General features: G+C 54.8%; 1 protein-coding gene across 2 annotated transcripts; it reads left to right on the top strand.

Moving 5' to 3' along the window:
• The first annotated feature begins 7,268 nt into the window (after positions 1 to 7,268).
• Positions 7,269 to 19,966, top strand: TSKU (tsukushi, small leucine rich proteoglycan). 2 transcript variants are annotated; one of them, XM_079929536.1, is made up of 2 exons: positions 7,269 to 7,524; positions 18,605 to 19,966. In XM_079929536.1, exon 2 carries the CDS (start codon positions 18,613 to 18,615, stop codon positions 19,672 to 19,674), a length of 1,062 nt encoding a protein of 353 aa, XP_079785662.1. In that variant the 5' UTR covers positions 7,269 to 7,524; positions 18,605 to 18,612; the 3' UTR covers positions 19,675 to 19,966. The 2 variants fall into 2 exon arrangements, with proteins under 2 accessions (XP_079785662.1, XP_079785661.1); XM_079929535.1 differs by lacking the exon at positions 7,269 to 7,524 and adding an exon at positions 12,026 to 12,335.
• Positions 19,967 to 21,359: the final 1,393 nt, after the last annotated feature.

Below are 21,359 nucleotides of genomic sequence, written 5' to 3' on the forward strand. Positions count from 1 at the left end.
AATGTTTTCTGAGAGTCAACTTCTGTGGGGGTAGTGTTCTGCAGTTCTGTTTGTCTTGGGACAGATGTAATAAATTGAGCACACAGCCCTTTGCACGCAATAACATTATCATGCAACCCAAGCTTGATAACAAAGTCCCCGAGTTCATTGGCCCTCAAGGACTAGACTAGCCAGGAAGACTTCTGCACCGGGGTGTAGATGAGCCCTCTTCCCCTACAGAGGGCGCTGTAGCCAGGGGTCAAGGAGACAATAGTCCCATGGACTTTATCATCAGGGAAACAGCCCCGCAAATATGTTGTTATTCATAAGCTGTTCTCACCCAGGTCAGTTGGCGACAAAGCCAGGCCTGGAATCCCATGTCCTGACCTCCAGTCAGGGGCTCTTTGCCTGCAGAGTGTGGTGGTAGGATACAATCTGTTTCTTGTCAGGAAGACAGAACAAAGAGGAAAGTGGGGAGGGTCCAGGTAATTGATAAGGACTGACAGGCTAAAATGAGAGAGAGACAAGAAAGAGGAGGGAACAGGGAAAGAGGGAATGAGTAGTGGGGGAGGGGGAGGGGCGTAAGGTCTCTGGAAGGAGACTGACAGGCCCTGCAGAGCCTTCCCTCCTCTCTGGGCACCTTCACTGGGGCTCTCTCAGATGAGCACCTGACCACGTAAGAGATCACCTGAGGTTCCCATGCATTTGGCACCACGGACTGTCACCTCAGCCAGCCCATAGGGCCCCACGCCCTGCAACTTGCTCTCCTTCTCTAGGAACTGTCCCTGGCTGGGTCCCCTCATGTCCTGTACCCCACCCGTACTGAGCCATTTATTGCTCTGTACTCTTCCCTCTGGGCTTTGCTGCTTCTGGGTGGAATGCCCTTAACTTTCTCTCTGATCCCATATTTCCGATCCCTCTATGTCCAGCAGGGCTCTTTCAGGCATCACCACCCTGATGACACTTTTCCTCATTGCTCCAGCTAGAACCTGACCCCTCTCTGTTCTGAATGCTCTGCACAGATTTCTATCAGAGCACCCAAAATTCTTTAGGACCTAAGACATGTCTTTAGGACCCACCCCAACTATGAGCTCTTGAAGCCCAGCATCAGACATGTGTCAGAGGTTTGATAGGCAAACATTTGTTGAATGGATGTTGGATGGATGAATGGATGGAGAGTAAAGACAGTAGGGGACTTCCCTGGTGGTGCAGTGGTTAAGAATCTGCCAGCCAGTGCAGGGGACACGAGTTCAAGCCCTGGTCTAGGAAGATATCACATACCATGGAGCAACTAAGCCCGTGTGCCACAACTGCTGAGCCTGTGCTCTACAGCCCACGAGCCACAACTACTGAGCCCATGCACTGCAACTACTGAAGCCTGCGCACCTAGAGCCCGTACTCCACAAGAGAAGCCACCACAATGAGAAGCCCGCACACAGCAAGAAAGAGTAGCCCCCTCTTGCTGCAACTAGAGAAAGCCCGTGTGCAGCAAGGAAGACCCGATGCAACCAAAAAAAAAAAAAAAAGACAGTAGGACAGATGGATGGAAGAATGGCCTGGGAGAAGGGGAAACATGTACTTGTAGTGGCAACACAGAGAGGTTAAAAGAGCTCTTGACTGGGAGTCTAGAAGCTTTCCTGTTCATTAGCTCTGTGACCTGGGACAAGTCACTCCCCCTCACTGGACCTCAGTCTCCCACCTGTACAGTGAGGGACATGATAAGGTAAGATGCTTGATGTCTGATCCCCAAAGGCCCTTCAGCTGCCATGCTGGCTCCATGGCGCCAGATGCATCACATTCGGTCTGAACACCCAGGTCGGCTTAGCTCTTGGATGCAGGGATGAGGGCAGAGGTTCTGGAGTCAGAGGAAGCCTGGAAACCAAGGTAGGGAAGGGCAGAGCCTGAGGTGTGGACCTGGCCTCTTGGCAGGAGAGAAGCTCTGGCAGCAGCTCAGGAAACAATTTGTTCCTGACCTGCTACCATCACCACCAAACTGAGAAACTTGGAGGCTGAGGCCTTGGCAGATTCGACCAACAGCTTTCCGCCTCTTTGCAAAAGTCTCCTTTCCCAGGGGGTCAAGCAGAGACCCATGGCTCCAGCTGAGGGAGCCTCCTTCTCTACTGTGTCCCCTCTCCCCACTCAAGGTCAAAGCCACCTTCCATTTTTTTCTCTGCAGTGGGAGAAAAAAAACCTTTGTGTCTGCTAAGCTTCCCACACCTCACACTGTGTTCTCCTAGACCATACAATCAGGCTCCTGCCTCAGTTTCCTTGTCCAGTTTTACAAATGTTTTTCCTATGCTGTAGAATGAATTAATAAATCATAATAGTAGTGGCCAACAGCCATCCAATGCTCACTACATTCAGGCACTACTCTACACATTCTGCACGAATTGATTCACTTAATCTTTGCAACAACCTTTGAGCTAGGGACTATTTTACAGATAAGAAAAGTAAGGCAGGGACTTCCCTGGAGGAGCAGTGGTTGGGAGCCTGCCTGCCAGTGCAGGGGACACGGGTTTGAGCCCTAGTCCGGGAAGATCCCACATGCCACGGAGCGACTAAGCCCGTGCACCACAACTATTGAGCCCGCGTGCCACAACTACTGAAGCCCGCGTGCCTAGAGCCCGTGCTCCACAAGAAAAGCCACCGCAATGAGAAGCCCACACACCGCAACGAAGAGTAGCCCCGACTCGCCGCAACTAGAGAAAGCCCGCGCGCGGCAACAAAGACCCAACACAGCCAAAAATAAATAAAATAATAATTTAAAAAAAGAAAAGTAAGGCAGAGGACTAGGCAAGTTTAAGAACTTGCCTACTCTGAAGCTGGGATTCATACCTGAGCAGTTTGGCTCCAAAATCTGTGCCTTGCCAGAATGAATGAACAATCTTGTTCATGACAGAGATATCCTCACTGTACCATGGAAGCACAGAGGAAGGGCCTCCAATGGTAGAGTTAAGGATTGGGAAGATCGGGGAGGCTTCTTGGAGGAAGTGATAACCTGAACTGAATTTTGAATGACAAGTAAGAGATGGGGTAGGGCAAGGGGCACTTGGGGGTGCACAGCAGGAGCAAAGATGTGGAGGCAGCAAGGAACTGCCAGAATGCAGGGAACCCCAATAGCTGAAGATGTTGGAGTATCGAGTCTCAGCAGGAGGCAGGGCTGGAGAGGGGGCTGCGCCGAAGCACACACCAAGTGCTTCCAGGCTTGGGGAACTGTGGGAACTGGAAAAGTCTTTGTGGAGGAGGTATCAGGGCTTGGAAGACAGCAAGGACTGCAGCTGGTATATTGGGCTGAGAAAGTCATTCCAGGCAGGGGAAAAAGCATGGAGGTGGGAGAGTGGGAGAGAAATATTTAGGGAAGCATTTGATTTGGCAGGAGGGGAGGAATGTTCATTGTACAGTGACTGCTGAGACACCAGCAAGGCCTATGCATGGAATCTGGCCCTGCAGAGGAATGGCTGGAGTTGTCTCAAAGAGCCAGTTTTACATTCTATCTGTGTGACCCTGGATGAGCCGCCTCTGAGTCTCGGTTTCCACATTTTTAAAATGGAGGTGATAAGAGCCTACCTAAAAAGTTTGCTTAGAGGTTTAAAAATGGGAATACGTGTGAAAAGACTTTGCAAGCCCTGAGGCATTCTGCCATGTCCGCCAATCCCTGTACTGACATCAGAACCACCATAGGTGCTTTTAAAAAATACAACGTATCACAGGTCAACCCAGATCTATAGAATCAGAAGGAGGTTGAACTGGCATTATTTTTCTTCTGGTCTTTTTTTCCATTATTTCCTCACATGGTCCTGATGCTCTATTAACTTTCAATCTGCCGGCTTCTGACAACTGGAAAGAAGAAAATGCAGCGAGAAGAATAGAGATCCTGCAGCTTCATGGAAATACTTTGAATTTGGAGGGTTTTCCGGTCAGGGCTTGACAGCTATGATAAGAGAGAGAAAAGAAGGACCTTTTAGCTTTCTCAAAACGTGGGAAAAGAGCAAGGTAGCCAAAGGGACTAATGATGACTTTGACCTCCAATCTGGAGAGTTCTGAGAGAAAAGAGATCCTCAACCAACACCACCAATTGAAGTACGGCTGGTCAAGGAAAAGTACACAACACCCTACAACTTACAACATATTTATATATGTATTAATTCATGTGATTCTCTCTATATTCCTGTGAGGTAGCGTTTCTTATTTATTCTCATTTTACAGGTAAGGAAACTGAGGCTCAGGGGGAGGGACTGACTAGCCCAAAGTCCATAGGTAGCCAGGGGCAAGAGCAATGATTTGCACCTGGGACCCTTACCAAGGCCTCTCTACTACACCACATTCTGCTTCTTGTGTTGATTGTAAGGTAGTAAAAAGAGCACTAGAGCCCTAACTATTGTTTCAGCTCTGCAGAGAACATGCTGTGTAACCCCAGACATATCTCTTGCCCTCTCTGGGCCTCACCACTATCAATCTAGGGTGGTTGTTATAGGGATTAAATGATGTGATGACCTTAAAGGTATCCAACACAGTCCCTGGCATGAGATAACAGCCAAGATGACCACAAGAAGGGTGAAGAGAATGGAAAGTGATAGTGCATATGTACAAAAGGTGTGGCAACATAATAGAAGGAGGGACCAGCTTCACCAGGCATTGGGCTTCCTGGGGGAAGGGAATTTGGACAGAGATTTCAAGAATGCAGAGGTTTTCCAGTTCCCACAGTTCCCCAAGCCTTCCCTCCCTCACCTCCCTCCTTCTGGTTTTATGTGACTAGAGGACTAGAGCTTGGGATGTACAAGAGGGGAGTGTCCAGAAATGAGGCTGAAGAGGTAGGGGTGAGGGGAGCATATCACATGGGCCTTGAATGCCAAGCTAAGGATTTGGCTTTTGCCATTGAAAGGTTTTAAGCAGGTGTCATGATACATTTTGCAGCTTTGCAGTTTAGAAAGGTCATTTTTGCTGCAGTGTGGACAGCAGACAGGAGGGGGAGACTGGAGGCCAAGGGACCCTTGTGGGGGAGGGGAAGAGGGCTGATGGAGATTCCCAATCCAAAATCCCTGGAGGCCACCTCCCACTTAGGGAAGATCAAGGGAAATGATGAATGTAGAAGTACTCTGAAACTATAGCCAGCCACCAGCCAAGGTGTGAAGGGTTGTTTGTCACGCTTCTGTTACATGACAGGCCTTTGGAGGGACCTGGGGCCTCCAGCCCTGCTGGCTAGCGCCTGCAGACAAAAGGCAGTGGGAGTTAGCATCCCTGAGTTCCCTGGGAGTTGAGTATTTACCTCCATTGCTCAGATGCTGAGCCTGACCGTCGCTCCACAACTCCACAACAAGGGAGGGGAGGACCACATTCTCCAGGCCAGGGCAAAGGAGGGGGGCAGGGTTTCCTTTGAAAGACAGCCCCCTCCCCCTCCGACATAGCCGGCAGGTGGACCAGCCCAGCAGAGGGTTAGGTGACCATTCCTCTGTCTCCTCCCCTCCCAAGCCTGCTCAGCTTTCCGGACTCTACCCCATCCCTGACCGGAGACAACTTGGTGTAATAAAAATGGCAGTAACAGCCCACAATGGTGCTTCCTGTGAGCCAGACTAATGCTTTACTAAGTTACTGTTTACTCCTCCCTCACAACAGCTCTTTTACAGTTGCAGAAACTCAGAGAGGTTAAGTAACCTCCCTAAGATTACCCAGAGCTGGTAAGTGGCAGGGCTGGAACCTGAACCCTGTCCAAGCTTGGGGCCCTCACCAAGCACTGATTTTCGGGTCTTTCTCCCCTCTGGGCTGGTAGGTAAGAGCAGGAAGGGCTCTAACCCCTCCCGAGGGCCCCAGGATGCACAGAGAACCACTAGGGGATGCAGAGTTGAATCTCAACGGCCCCTTTATTGAGCATGACTGTGAGGAGGTGACAGGGTGCAAAGGGGCCTATGGTGCAATTTCAAAGATGGTTGGATGAGACATCTGAGCTGGTGGCCTCCCAGTTCTAGAAGCTGAGATTCTAATTAGGGGAGGACAATGGTAGACAGAAAGGAGAGAGGGGAGCTTTCCCTGTCCTAAACTGATAAGACGGGGCTCCCAGCCTTCTTCCTGCACCTCCCTATCTGGCAGGGCTCCCAGGTTTCGGCCCAGGTGAGCAGAGTCACCACAATCACACAACCACACAGACTAGTGCCAGCTAGGACCTGCAAGAGCACTTTGTTCTCTGGGAGGCAGATTTGTTTTTGCTGCCCTGAGGCCTAGGGTAGTGGCCTCTACTCCTACCTCCCCTCCTCCCTACTTGCCTCTCCTTCCCCAGGCAGACGAGCAGACACATACGCACACGGCCAAGCAACTTTTTTTAATTAAAAAAAAAAAGTAATAAGGAAAGAAGGAGCAAAAAGACTGGGTGTGCAAGTCTGGGCCACTGCAAGGGGAACACTGCCCAATCTCTGCACAGCACGAAAGCTCTTGGGAGGTCCAGGGTTCAAGGCCAAAACCTCCCTCAGCCCCCAGGCCACATACCTCTGGGGTGCCTGAGAACTGTCCCCTCCCTCACCCCACACTATCTCGGTGTGTGGACAAGGAGACTCAAACTCACCACCCTCCCAAGCCCCTTCTAGGGAATGCATTCACCAGGCAATTTCTCCCCGCAACCCCCATGTAAAAAAGGTTTTTTCGATGCTTTCCTGCACTTTTTACCATAAAGAGGGGTGAGAGAGGATGGGCTGCGGGGGGAGGAATCGACTTAAAAACTGCTGCCTAGTCAGTCACACTCCCAGTTTCCCTTCTTAGAAATCCAACCAGAAGTCGATGGTTCCCTCCACACACACACAAAAAAGTCTGTTGCTTTCTCTCTCCTCTCTTGCCAGCTCTTCTGCCCAAGCCTGGCTCTCTCCTCTCTGTCGGTTCGTCTTTCAGCCAGTCTTTCCCTGCTTCAGATTCTTGGACTCCCTCTCACTAACGTCTCTGGACCTCTGTCACCCGTTTTAAAAAACGGGGGGATGAACTCGAGAAGAGGGAAGCCTCACCACCCAATCTCTTTCTCTCTCTGCCTCTCTCTCTCTCTCTCTGAACACAAACACACACACACACACACACACACACACACACACACACACACACACACACACACACACACACACACACACACACACACTCCAGCGACCTCCAGATGTTCCCGACCGTGCGGCCATCTGCTGAGATGGCTCAGGCGCTCCGCGGAAGGGGGCAGGGACCCGGGATGCAAGAAGCTGGGAGCAAGGCCGACTGAAGTGGGCGGGAGCTGCGTGCGCACTTTTGAGACGCTCCCTATGGTGGAACCCGGGCTGGGCAAGGGCTCCGCCGGAGGGCGGGGGGCGGAGCGGGGAACGCGCCGGGAAAGGCCGGCACTTTGGCGACACTCCCTAAATCGCCCAGCGGCTGGCCAGAGCCGCCACTGGGCGCGGGGCGGGCCGGGGAGCGCCCAGCGGCGGGCGGGGGCCGGAGGGCCGGGGGGCGGGCCGCGCCGCTCTGAGAAAAGCGCCGGCCAGAGGGCCCGCGACCGGGCCGCCTGGGTGAGCGTGCCGAGGCGGCTGCGGCGCAGGCTTCCAGGTGGGTGCGGGTCCCCGGGAGGAGTGGGAGTCCGCGCAGCGAGCGAAGGACAGGAGCCCCCCCACCCCAACCTTCACAGCTCCATCCCGCGAGCGGACGGCGCTGGACCCAGGGGCGGGGCCGGGGCCCCTCAACTTTTCCTGGACCCAGGGCGTCGGCAGCGGCGGCCTGACGCCCGGGACTCGGCCAGAGTGAGGAACCCGGACCTAGAAGGGGGCTTCCAGGAGACAAAGGCTGTGACCGGGGGCCGTGGGCGTGGGCCGGCGCCTCTGGGGGCTTTGTGCGGACACGTGCATCTCGCGTTTGTGGGTCTTTGTGAATTTGGTCCGGGGACATGCATCTGCCTGTGCCTTTGAATGTCCGTGATTTGAGGAGGCTGTTTTGCGCCTGTGTCCACGTTTCGTGGGCCCGCGTTTGGTTGTGAGTGCTGGTGGGCGCATCGTTGTGTCCGCGTACGTGGTCTGTGCCTGTCGACGTGTCTGGGTTGGGTGTCCGTGGAGTATGTGCGCGCCGAGAGCCAGACACCGCCCCAACTCCTCGCTCCCCTGCTGTCCACCCGGGCCCAGACTTGGCTTCAAACTTTTCTCCGGGTTCCTCGGCAACAGCGCCCGTCCTCCTCCCCCCTGCAGTCCGGGCGGGGGGCTCTGGCAGCCCTCCCCTCATTCACCTCCAGGGGTCCTTAGAGCCGCGAGGGGATGGGACAGGATTGGTGGGTGGGGCAATCGGCAGCGCCTGAGGACTGACCCGAGCCGAGGCTGGGCAGAGCGCGCCGCACACGCCAGCCGAACCTGCTGGGAGGAGAGAGGTAAGCAGCCGGTCCTGGCCCCCGATCGGGGGCTGAAGAGAGGAGAGGGGCGGGCAGCTGGTGGTGCCCGCCCCACGCTCCTCGGAGAGAGTGTATGTGACCGAGAGAGATGTGTCTGCTTGGCGGAGAGGCCAGCCACTAACCCCCGGCTCCGCTTTGAGATCCGCTCTCCGTTTGTATCCTGCCCCGGGCGGGGGGCGGGGGCGAGGGGTGTCGAGCCCTCCAATCCCGTAGGTGAGAAAGCAACGACGGCTGCCCGCGGCGCCGGCTCCCGGGACCTCCAGCTGGGCTGCTGGGAGGAGGAACCTTGCACACACTATAGTTTCGAATGGGATGTCCACTGGCCCACAATATGGCACTGGGCAAGTTGCTCAGCCTCTCTGAGCCGCAGTCACCTTGTAATGGAAGTGGGTGAGAACTCCCTCGCGGGGCAGAGCGTGCGGTGGCGATAACCAACGCAGGCAGAGACGGCCTGAGGTGCAGTGCCCGCCCACACTTGGCCTGGGTGAGGGGGTGACTCAGGAGCTTCTGATCCTCCCTGCCTGCTCTACCCTTCGGATAAGTCCAGACTTGCAGAGCTCAGGTCTGACCTGAGAAGGAGGGCTCAGGCTGCCGGGAGCCTCCTTTTGATCCTGGGTGGCAAAGATAACCCTTTAACACCTTCCCTCCCCTGCCCCTACCCCCACCCACCCCAGTCTTTAACCTAGAATTTTGCTTGATGCTGCAGACGTGAAGGATGGGCGCAAGCCACTCGCCTCACCGTGGGCACTTTCCTTTCCCTCTTTGGGCCTCAGTTTCCCTTCTAGAAAGGCAGGTGCTGACAGCCTCTCTCCTCCCTTCCTGTTCCGGCTGACTGGTTGAGATCCTAGAACCTGGAAACACTTTGATATTTAACACCTCCATTCTGACTTGACCAATTCCCAGGCACTAATTTTCTCTTTTGAAGAGGGAGAGGGAAGGTGGCTTTGAAGTTAGGTAGGGATGAAGTAAGGTGGGCTGGAGCCCCTGCAGCCCAGGAAGGGAAGGCTGGAAAGCAGCAGGCTGGGGAAGCCAGGTGAATACACCTGGGAGGGAGGCAGGAGGTATCTCCCACAGAGGGAACTGCCCTGCCCAGCTCTGTATGTTCTGAAACAGCGCAGGGGTGTTCAGCATTGTGGACTGTCAGATGCAAGGTTGGAGAGGGAGGGTTGGAATTCAATTTGAGGCTGGGAAGGAAGGCAGGGGCCAAATATGAAGGCCTTGAATGCCAGACCTAGGAGCTGGGATTTAGGCAGTGGAGAGCTGCTAGAGGATTTTTTAAGCTGGCATGACAGGGTGGGGTTGGTAATTCTAGGAAACCTTCCTCTGGCTTGTGGGTGGTGCTGGAGCCTGGGAGACCAATCTGGAGGCTAAGTGCTCCAGCCTCTTAGAGTCGGAAGGAGATTTTCACTTATTTTCACTTACTTCATTGCTTCCTAGCTCTGTGGCCTTAGGCAAGTAACTCTACCTCTCTGATTCTCAGTCTCCTCATCCTTCAAATGAGGTTAGTAATTCTGGTCTGACTGATTTGTTGTGAATGTTCAATAGGATAATGAATTACATGTGCTAATGAAATGAGAAGAGATTTGTAGTCTGTATTACATCATGCAGACATTTGTTGGATTGCCCTGACAATAGAAGGCAGAGCCAGCATCTACTATGGTTCGAAACTTGATATCGCCCCCGCCTCCCCGGGAAAGCCCTAAGTATCCTGCCAGCTTGGACCACTGGTACCCTCTCCTAAGCAGAGGGAAGCTTTTTGCCTAGGACATTTCACTCATCTGGCTTATCCCGTTCGCATGGCCAGGCCCCACATAGGAGAGGAGATGGACGGTCAGATTTGGAGATGGCCACACAGCACAGTGTGTCGTATCTTGACGGGGCCACTGGAGCCCAGGGAGAGGGTGACCTTTTACTGGATGACGGGCAGGTTAGACTGGGAAGACCTCACAGAGGAGGTGACTTTTTTTTTTTCTTAACATCCTTATTAGAGTATAGTTGCTTTACAGTGTTGTGTTAGTTTCTGCTGTATAACAAAGTGAATCAGCTATGTGGTTGCCCACTCTCACCACTGTTATTCAACATAGTTTTGGAAGTTTTAGCCACAGCAATCAGAGAAGAAAAAGAAATAAAAGGAATCCAAATCAGAAAAGAAGTAAAACTGTCACTGTTTGAAGATGACATGATACTTATACATGGAGGTGACTTTTGAATCGAATGAGTGAGAGTTTGCATGGAAAACAAAGAAAAGTAGGGTGTCTCTGTCATCTTCATCCGAGGGATCAGCCTGTGCAGAGATGTGGGGCCCGATGAGCAAGACGGGCCTCTAGACTGGCAAGCTGTCTTTGCAGGATAGGTTTTAAACCAGGAGCAGTGATGGGGTCCCGGTCTTCTGTCGGGATTGTACTCTGGTGCCCAGCATGGCCGGCAGTTGGAAGCAGAGGACCAGGAACAAGGCTGTTGGAGCAATCCAGGCCAGGAGGTCTCCTGAACCTGACCAGTGCAAGGTGCGGGGGGTGGGGGAAGACAGTGAGCCACCCACCCAGGGGTAGCTGCTGAGTCTCATTCTGTCACAGGTGACACAACTCTTTCAGCCTGCTTTGGCCTCTGCGACCTTTCCAAACTCCCTTACCAACTTCCTTGGTAGAGCCTGGTCAGTACTTGTAGCCCAAGCGAGACCCTGGGTGGGGCACTGGGAGACAATCCAAGGAAGAATCCATTTCGTAGTCTTCTCTGTCCTCTGCCCCTGCCTTGCTTTCAGGTCTGCTGGTGTCACGGCTCCTTTTTCTTTCCTGGCCCCTGAAATCACCCATTAGGGGGCAGGAACCCACATGCAGTGAGCACCAGTGTGTGCCAGGCCCAGGGCTGAGTCTTCACTTTACCTTGTGTAATCATCCCAGTGGCCTGCTGGGAGCAGTACTAGGTTTCTCACCATGTTACAGATGAAGACTCAGACTCAGAGGGGAGAGGGCCTCCTGGCAGGTGAGGTATGGTGGGGCTGGAACCTGGTGTGCCTGACCGTAAAACCCATTTCCTCTGCCCCACACTGCCTGCCCGTGTGTCCACACATGCCTCAGACCGAAGGGAACTTGCGAAGCTTCAGAATGGAGAAAATAGTATTGGGAGCCTTGTCTATTTCCCTGTAGATTATCTTCCAGGGATGATGTCATGGAGGAGGCTAGGCCCTTGGTGTCAGAACGCCTGGATTCTGAGTCCAGCCTCTGACCTCACTGGCTGTGTGACTCTGGGCAGATCACCGAACCTCTCTGGGTCTCTACGCAGATGTAAAATAGATACAATGCCATGTAACCTGCTGATCTTGCAGGGTGACTGAACAGATAAGAGTTGAGGAGGCATTGGGAAGGTTGAGAGCTATCCTTTGGCGAGGTGGTAGTATTCTAAATGCCTGGTATATCTTCATATAGTACCTGCTCTGTGGCAGACCCAGTACCCAGGGCCAAGGACATAAAAGGGAACCTAACCCCATTCCTGCCCACAGGAGGACAGACAGGTAAGTGTAATTATAGTCCAGCACGATCCACACGTGCCCACTTGTAAGCTGGGGCACAGCCATACAAGGAGCATTGGATTTGGAGCTCAGACACGTAGGTTTGAGACCTGGTTCCTCTCCTCCTCAGCTGAATGTCAGTCTGCAAAACAGGGACAGTAATCCCCACGGTCAAGGGTTGTGGTGAGGCCGAAACGAGATGGTGCTGTAGAAGTGCGTGGCGAGCTGACGTGTTTGTACAGATGTGCGGCGTTAGAGCTGCTGTTGGGGGAGCCGACCCACAAGGCTCCGGGAGTTTGGCCCTGACATTCTTTTTGCCTTGCGTTTCCAGAACTGACTAAGCCACTGGGGGCCAGGACGTTAATGGAATTTCCACCTGGGGATTTCGTTGGCGTCAGCTTGAGGGAGCTCACGATGAACATAAGTAGGGTTGGAGGCATCTCAGCATGGAGCAGCCGGTGGAGACAGAGCCCGTCTCAGGTGGGAGCTCGGCCCCCTGCCCACCTCGCCCCTTGGCCAGGGACTCCCCCTTGAAGTTGTGGTGAGGAGCTGGCAAATCTAGGGGCCAGAGATGCTGGGATGCAGCACCACGGGCAGGCAGCTGGAGCCAGGAGGGCCCGAGCTGGAATCCCTAACCCCAGGGAGCCCTCCTCAGAGGAGGAGGGAGGTCGGGGCCTTGTCAGCAGACACCAGCATGGTGACCAGAGGATGTTAGCACAGGTAGTCACAGACCCGCCGGGTGCTGACACCTCTTTGGGTAGCTGGGTAGGGAGGAACAGAGCAAAGAATAACACAGTCATTGCCTTCAGGAAGCTTAATAAATCATCACCATCACTGTCTACCATGCATTCAGCACTCAAGGTGTGGCAGTCGAGCTGACTGTTTCACACGCTGTCCCCTAATGCTTTCACCAACCCTGTGTTGTCGCCCCTGTTGAGGACACGGAGCCTCATCAAGGTTGAGACGTGCCCAAGGCTAGTAGGTACAGAGCTGAATTCACAGCCGGGTCTGAGTCCCGTGGTTGACTCTAAATTCTGGGCTCTTCATTCATCCAGCGTGTTTGCCGGGCCTGCCAGGCCTGGCTGTGGCCCCAGGTAGGGGAAGGGATGAACAGGTGAAGAAGGCAGGGTCACTGCCCCAAGCTGCTCGCACTTCAAGTCAGGAAATGGGCGGGTAAATAACGGCAGAGGCAGAGAATTTACCGAGTGTGTGTCTGAAGGAGGTGTGTTGATAGTGTGGTGTGAGAGGCCCGGCCCGGGGAGCAAGGAAAGGAGGGGGGCGTGGCCCAGGAGCCTGAGTGGACAGAACGGGCTTTGTTCCACTGGCAGGGCCAGGGCAGGCCTGGGGATGCGGCAGTCCTGCAATAGTGTGAGGCATCAGAACCCAGGTCCTGGGTCCTGCTCTGCCGTTTACTTGCAATCACTGACCATCTCTGGGCCTCAGTTACTCGTGATCTCTGAGGGGCCTTCCAGTTCTCCAGCCCTGGAATTCTCTGAGTTTGGAAAAGTATGAGAAGAGGCTGAGAGTTGTCCAAAGGCCGCCACCATAGGTTCGAATCAAGAGGGGAGTTCAGCCGAAGGAGGGAGGAAGGTGGGGACAACTTGCAGATACCTCTGTGCCAGAGGGAACTTGATTTCTGTGGTAAAGTAGAAGTCAGGAGGTTTTTGAGAGGGGCGATGATGTAGCCAAAGCTGTTTTAGAGGTTCTCATAGCACCGTCTGGAGTGTCGCAGTGGGGAGACCTGCCTGGGGCCTGTTAGGGCCACACCACTGACTCTTTTGACCTCACGGGCCATCTGTAAACTTTCCTTAGAGTCACAGTGGGCCCAACAAGGAATAGCTCATGGCCCTTGCCCAGAGGACCTTATGCTATACCCCCCTAACCAGGGGTGGGTGCAGTTACTAAGCCTTTGTCCTGCTGCCCTTGTGTTCTATAACCTGGCTGATCAGCAGATGCCTTTTATCTGCAGGTCAGGGTTTGGAAAGTAAGTGATGTATCCTGGGCCAGAGATCCTCCCTGGCCTTCCATGGTGAATACCTGTCTGCCTTTCCCTTTCTCCCGAGGGTAGATCACAGGGTCCCAGAGGGAGGGAGGGAGGCAGAGTCACTACTACACAGAAAAGAAAACTGAGGCTCCAGGAAAGAAAGAAAACTGTGAAGGTCACACAGTTAGTAGCAGATCTGGAACTAGAGTCCTGATCTCCTGGGTCTACGGCAGGTGCCAGTGATCTTGATATGAGTTGTTCTCCTGTCCCCGTTGCAGATTTGTAAGCCCCATGAGGACAGGGGCCCTGGGATCTCCCACCCCGACCCCAACATACACCTCACAGGGCCTAGCACACTGCCTTGCACTTAGCGATTCAGTGCTGTGGTTGATTAATAATGTCTGCAGTGGCTGTGGGTACTATAGGTAGAATGAAAAGGTACAGTGTTTCCATTATGTGGCTTCTACCACTTGAGGCCTCATTTCTCTACTGGGGCATTGGTCTTCTCAGTCTAATCTTCACAGCCATCCTCTCTGAGCCTGATAGGACCATCATTAGCATCCCAGGTTCACAGCTGAAGGAATTGGTCCAGGTAAAGTGACTTGCCCTGTTCACACTGCAAGTTGGTGTCCAAGGCTTTCTCACTCTCTAAGAAGCCCTTTCCTCTCCGTGGAGCTGAGGCTAGTGGTTTTTGTGAAGAGGAACTCACGTTACTCATCCCTTCCCAGACCCAGCAGCCGTGTTGAGAAACAACATAGTCATAGTGTGGCTTCCTAGGAAAGAACTGCTTTCCAGCAGCAGGGCAGTGGTAAGAGCTTTGTCATGTTTGATACATATTTGCTGGAGGAAGGAGCAAGAGAGATGGGGTCAGGCCCACCCACTTATCCCCACCCCACCCGCTCCCATCTGTGGAGGGAGGCAGGGGGTCCACACTGCACCCTTCGCCTGTGCTGGGAACCCTGCCTTACTCCCACCACTATGTTTCATCCTCGTGACAGGCCTGTGAGACAGCTCTTAACATCTCTCTTTTACAGATGAGGAGACTGAGGCTCAAATTGTGGCTAGCCAAGGTCAGAGAAAGCAGAGATGGCCGCGAGGCAGTCCTCTTAGGAAGCTTCATCACTCAGTGTGTTTTATAGATATTTTTTACTATAAGAGAGGAAATAAGAGGAGAAAAGGAGATTAAGACATGGTTAAACCACTCAGAGTTCTACCATCTAAAGAAAGACCACGACTGGGTTGACATATTTTCTTCTAGACTTTCTAAAATTACGATTTACATTGGTTTTTCTTTAATGCATAGTTACACTTTTCTTAGCATGCAATTTCTCCTTATGATCATCTCTAGAATTATGGCATCAGCCCCCTCCTCCATGAGGTTGCAGACGCTTCTGAGCATTATTTTTATTGACTCCATAAGATCCCTGGGAGATTCCACAGGCGTCTTGAGTGGGCTGGAAAGCTTGGTCCTGGAGTCAGGAGGCAGAGCCTGAGCATCGGCTGCCATCACCTCACTGAGGACCCAGGGACAAGTCACTGCATGCTCTCTGGGCCGCAGCTTCCTCATCACTAAAGTGAGGGATTGCACGCACTGCTCTGCAGCCCTCACAGCTCAAACGAGCAAAGGTCTTTTGGAAATTATCAGGGGCTGTGCCCCCGGCAGGGGATTTCCTTATCTTCCCTCAGTTTCCTCCTGGGAAAGTTCTGCCCTCCCCTTGGCTGCTGGATCTTTTGCTCCAAGCAGCAATGCCAGACCCCAGCGTCTCGTGACACACTCACATGAAGGCACCCCTCCTTATGTTACCCCAAAGGGGACATTGCCTCTAAGCAGAACAGGGGCACTGACCCTCAAAGACCACTAGCCCACACCTCTGCCTCTGCCCCCTTCTGGGGCCAAACTTGTGAGGCATCTCAGAGATTTCTTCCTTCTCCTCTCCCAACAGCCTTGGACGGCCCTGTGAGGCCTCTGAGCTCCGCTGTGACCTCAGGAAAGCCCCAGAGCCACTGAGTACTAGAAAGCTTGGTACCTACCTGTCCCAGCGGCCGATGGCAGCTGGAGCGTGGCCCTAGGACTCCGGATGCGTAGCTCTTCTTTCCCCAGCAACACACAGAAGTACACGTTCCACCTGAACCAAGCCAGTGACGAGGTTACAAAGGCCTGAGTTCACCTCCTGGCTCTGCTACCTTCCTCTCGCCATCCTCGGTTTCCTCCACCGTAACATGGACAGAAGGCTGCTTACCTCCTGGAGTGACGGGATGGCATAAGGGAACATGTGTCCGGCACTTAGTGAGGACAGGCTCTGTCACTGTCAGCACTTTCCACTTAACGTCCAGGCCTAGCACAGAATGGGGACCCAGGGAGAGGTGTCCACTGTGCAGGGCTGAGCAGAGACCTTGTCCACGGTGCCCTGGGAGCATCACAAGCACAGTGACCCAGGCGGGTCTCAATCTACACTCCTGCTCCCTCTGTATCAGCTGTCGCCACCATTGCCTCCGTGGCTCAGTGGTGACCACTCAGCACGTGTGCACAGCTCTTCACAGTTTGCATTGCACTACAGTGAGAGTTGCGTCAACGTATGTGAGGAGGGCAGGAAATACTGCCTTGTGGTACAGAGGACGAAGCCGAGGCCTGAGAGGCCCCCTCTCTAGGGGGGGAGGGGGAGAGTTGGGCTGTGTTACATAAGCAGGAGCTCATAAGGGGCCATTTGGCATTTAAGAGGCACATTGTATAATCACCTTTGGGAACCAAAGGGTAATCTTAGGGCCTTTTTGTGTGTCTTCGGTGTTTGTTTAAACCCCAGGAAGGGTGGGTATGGGCAGATCAGCTTAGCAGGGAAGAGGAGGCCCTAGGTGGTAATGAACCTCTGCGGTGAGAAGCTCACCAGGGGAACAAAGGGGGTGTGAGGTAACTTAATATGTTCCTTTCAGTTCCAGACACTGGAACACTCTGTCCTGCCTCAATTGGGACCAAGCCCAGGATGCACCTGGGCCGGGTTTAATCCTCAAATTGGACTCTACAGCAGAAAGGGGCGGGAGAGGAGGGGCCCACATAGGGGGGCAGGGGAGAATAGCGCCCCTTCTCCCTTCCTGTGCTCCGAGCCCAAGTGCAGATCAAGTGGCTGCCCCTTTAAAGTTTCATGTAGGGCTAGTAATGCTATCCTGCTGCTCCCTCCACAGCCACCCCCTGTCCACAAGGTGGGCAGGTCCCCGGCCCACCCCTCCCTGAAGACCAGGGGGAGGAACAGGTGGGGGGAGGATGGGGCAGGGGGGCAAGTGTGCAGAGCTGAAGAACCTGCTAGAGTGAGGCTTAGTTAGTGCCTTCTATCTCCCGGGCTGAGTGGCTGCTGTGCAGAGGGAGCGTGTAGCCACAGCCTGTCCAGTTAGAGGCTTTCACTGCTCAACCCTCTCTCGCATCCTCCTGCGAGCACCACTGTCCGAGGGGCTACAGACGCGCCTGGGTGTGAGGACCGGAGGTGACAGTGTACATGGAGTGCCCAGCATCAGTGGTAGCTGCTGTTACAATCGTCCAGGGAGAGAAACTGAAGCCAGGGGAGAGGCGTGGCTTGCATCGTAGCCTGTGTCGGTGGGAAGAGCCCCTCTTGGACCCCATCTCTCCTGCCAATCCTGCTGGAGGCAGCAGATGAAAACAGAGGAATTGGGACTGAGCGGGCCTGGGTTCTAATCCTGCCCTGCTTTTTACTGGTTTGGGGTAAAACTCTTTTCCTCTCTGAGCCTCTATCTCTTTATTTGTATAATGGGGGAACCAGCCCAGCTGCCTGCCCTAGGTTAAAGGAAGGGCCAAAGAGGTGTAAGAGCCCTAACTGCTGGGGGTGAGGGCAGGGCAAGGGGGAAGGGGCTTGGCACAGGGTCCCCAACTGGAATGAAGGATCCTGCCTCTGGAGGCCAGGCCGGGTGAGAGGGCTTAGGACCGTGGACCCAACAACTGTTACCCACAAAAGCAGTGAGGTGGGGACAGTCATTGCAGACCCCCCTTGCAGGAAGAGGCCTCTGTCTGGGAAGCTGGAGTGCGGGTCTCAGGCATGGCTCAGCCACTGCCGAACCATGACAGTGAGCCATGCTTCCTGTGTATGCCATTGGGTTCACGCCCACTTACTTGTGACCATGGCCGAACCACGACAGTGAGCCATGCTTCCTGTGTACGCCATTGGGTTCACTCCCACTTACTTGTGACCGTGCATGACTCTCTGAACCTCTCTAAGTTTCAGTTCCCCCTTCGTGAAGTGGTGACAGCATGGCTGCCTTGCAATTTTCGTGGTTGTGAGGGTTAAGTGGGACCGTGCAGGGAGGCAGCTAGCACAGCACCCAGCACCTAGCACCCAGCATGTCGCATGTGCTCAGCAGAGGTAAATGCAGTACCCTAGCCCCTAAGCTGTAGATCCATCCTGTCCAGCGCATTTCCAGCTGGGTTCCTTAACGTCCAAGGAAGGCTCCAGGCCCTCACCTTCACTTCAACCAGAACAGGCCCACTTTCACCTGCTAATCTTATTTAAGGAAGGGTTCTCCTGCTTCCAGCCATCTGGCCTAACCCCCTTTACTATACAGATGGGGAGACTAAGGCCAGAGAGGAATAGGGACTAGAAATTATATAAGGAGGGGTATTCAGGGAAAGCGTCTGGGGGCACTAAGGGGCTGGTGGCAATTTGCAGCTGTGCCTACACACATCAGCTGGTGTCTTATGGGGTGGCTTAGAACCATCTGGTATGGGGTGCCTGGCGCCAGCCCTCACCTGTGGCTCTCTTTCTAGCCCACACCATGCTGTGGCCCCTGCTGCTGTTGCTGGCCGCCGGTGAGGCCCAGACCACCCGGCCCTGCTTCCCTGGATGCCAGTGTGAGGTGGAGACCTTTGGCCTCTTCGACAGCTTCAGCCTGACGCGAGTGGATTGCAGCGGCCTGGGCCCTCACATCGTGCCCGTGCCCATCCCCCTGGACACAGCCCACCTGGACCTGTCCTCCAACCGGCTGGAGACGGTGAACGAGTCCGTGCTGGCAGGCCCGGGCTACACCACGCTGGCCGGCCTGGATCTCAGCCACAACCTGCTCACCAGGTTCTCGCCCACGGCCTTCTCCCGCCTTCGCTACCTGGAGTCACTCGACCTCAGCCACAATGGCCTGGCCGCGCTGCCCGCCGAGAGCTTCACCAGCTCGCCCCTGAGCGACGTGAACCTGAGCCACAACCGGCTCCGCGAGGTCTCCGTGTCCGCCTTCGCCACCCACAGCCAGGGCAGGGCGCTGCACGTGGACCTCTCGCACAACCTCCTCCACAGCCTCGTGCCCCACCCCGCGCGGGCCAGCCTGCCGGCGCCCACCATTCAGAGCCTGAACCTGGCCTGGAACCGGCTCCACACTGTGCCCGACCTCCGGGACTTGCCCCTGCGCTACCTGAGCTTGGACGGGAACCCACTGGCGGCCATCGGTCCAGGGGCCTTCGAGGGGCTGGCGGGCCTTACACACCTGTCGCTGGGCAGCCTGCAGCGTCTCCCCCAGCTGGTGCCCTATGGCTTCCGTGAGCTGCAGGGCCTGCAGGTCCTGGATTTGTCAAGCAACCCCAAGCTCAAGTGGGCAGGACCCGAGGTGTTCTCAGGCCTGGGCTCCCTGCAGGAGCTGGACCTGTCAGGCACGGGCCTGGTGCCCCTGCCCGAGAAGCTGCTTCTCCACCTCCCGGCGCTGCAGAGCATCAGCGTGGGCCAGGGCGTGCAGTGCCGGCGCCTGGTGCGGGAGGGCACCTACCCCAGGCAGCCTGGCTCCACCCCCAAGGTGGCCCTGCACTGCATAGACACCCAGGAATTAGCTGCTGGGGGCTCTGATACCTTGTGACGAATGGTGTGGCCTGGGGCCATGTAACAGACTTTGCCCTGGGCTCCCTTGGGTCCTGGGTAATTTATATTTTAACGTGCCAATGCCAGCAGGGACTCTGTAGGCCTGTGTGGCAGCATCATTGAAAGAGAGGCTTTGAACCTGGGACCCACACCCAGGAGCAAGATTTTGCCCGTTTGTCTATGTTGCTCTCCAGACCATAGCTGAGGGTCTTCGATGCCAAACCAGACAGCAGTCCCCTGCTGTCCTTCCCTACTTGTCCCCAAAGTGCCTTCCCTGAGGCCTGGACCAACCTGACCCATGACAGGAGGAGGGCGGGCGGGAGGTAGTGCTGCGGGGCAGAGGTCCAGCCACTCAGGCATGGGTTTCTTTTACGACACAGCCCTCTCTTTGCTCTGGGCATGTGAGGGCTACTTCATCCTTTTTTCTTCCCCTAGAACTCTGGATAGAACTTTATAGAAAGGACTGGAGAAAAAACTCTAGTCCACCTCCTCATGTGCCAGATGGGGAAACTCAGGCCGAGGAAAGGAAAAATGCTATTCTGAGGTCCTACAGTGGCAGAAGCGTGAATGGACCCAATGTCCAGCCTCCCAGCAGGGCCCCTTTGCACTTTTCTCCCCTCTCCCCTTTCTGGGCTCCCCCTTGCTTCCAAGACTCACATCCTGCCATTTGTGCCCTTTCCCTGTCGTCCCCAGGAGGAGAGACCAGGGCCTCGGGGGTGGCACTCTGGGCCCGGTAACCGGCTGTGGCACAGGCTAAGTCAGTTCACCTCGGAGCCTCTAGAAGCCTCAGGGATACCAGTCCCAGCCCTGCCAGTTTCCCACTCTGGGTGGGGGGGGGGCGGTGTCCCCCAGCATCAAGAATGGAAATGCGCCCATTGACCCCTAAGGTACTGCCTCTAGATGCAGTCCTGGAGCCCCTCCAGGCCCTGAGCTCCCTCAGACCCCACTGGCCCTGTGCCCGACAGCCCAGCTCATCCTACTGAGAATGCAGTGAAGGAGGCAGGGGAGACCCCACCCATGTCTATGCTCCGCCACCAGGGCGGCATCTCAGCTTCCCAGCCCTGGGCTCTCTCCTTAGCATGGGGTTAATAAAAGTTGTTGCCTTTTTAATGGACTGTCACTTTCAACCCACCCCCACCCCCCCACCCCCTCCCCAACCCCGCATCCCCCGCCCCATCCAGGTCCCTGCTGGCAGGGGATGGAAACATGCCATTTGTAAAAGAAGAAAGACATTGCATTTGTTCGCTTTTGTAATATTGTGTCCTGGGGATGGGTTGGGGGAGGAGGCGTTGGGTGAAAGCCAGCTATACTTGGCCATGTGGGCGTCAGGGGGCTGGTCCCACAGGGACGCCCACAGGACAGTGAGAGCTCTGTCCTCCCCCACCGGCCCTACCCAACACCTGGTCCTTGGTTTAATAAACACTATAAAGAGGCCCTCTTCCCATCATTTGACCGACATCCACTGACATTCCCTAGACTGGGCCATGGGGCCATAAGGATGAATTGAGACAAGATTGTTCTCTCTGAAAAGCCCAATAACCTCCCAGGATTAGGGGAGTGAGGTGATGTGAGGGAGGGAGTTCCTCGGGGGTGGGTGGCACCTTTCACTGCAGCTAACACTGCCTGCCTTCCTCATTTCCCCTCTGCCTGACGCCCCATCTCCACGAACTTGTCAGGCCCTGC

The sequence above is a fragment of the Stenella coeruleoalba genome (genome assembly GCF_951394435.1).
Source record: "Stenella coeruleoalba genome assembly, chromosome: 8".
In the NCBI taxonomy this organism is placed as follows: Eukaryota; Metazoa; Chordata; class Mammalia; order Artiodactyla; family Delphinidae; genus Stenella; species Stenella coeruleoalba.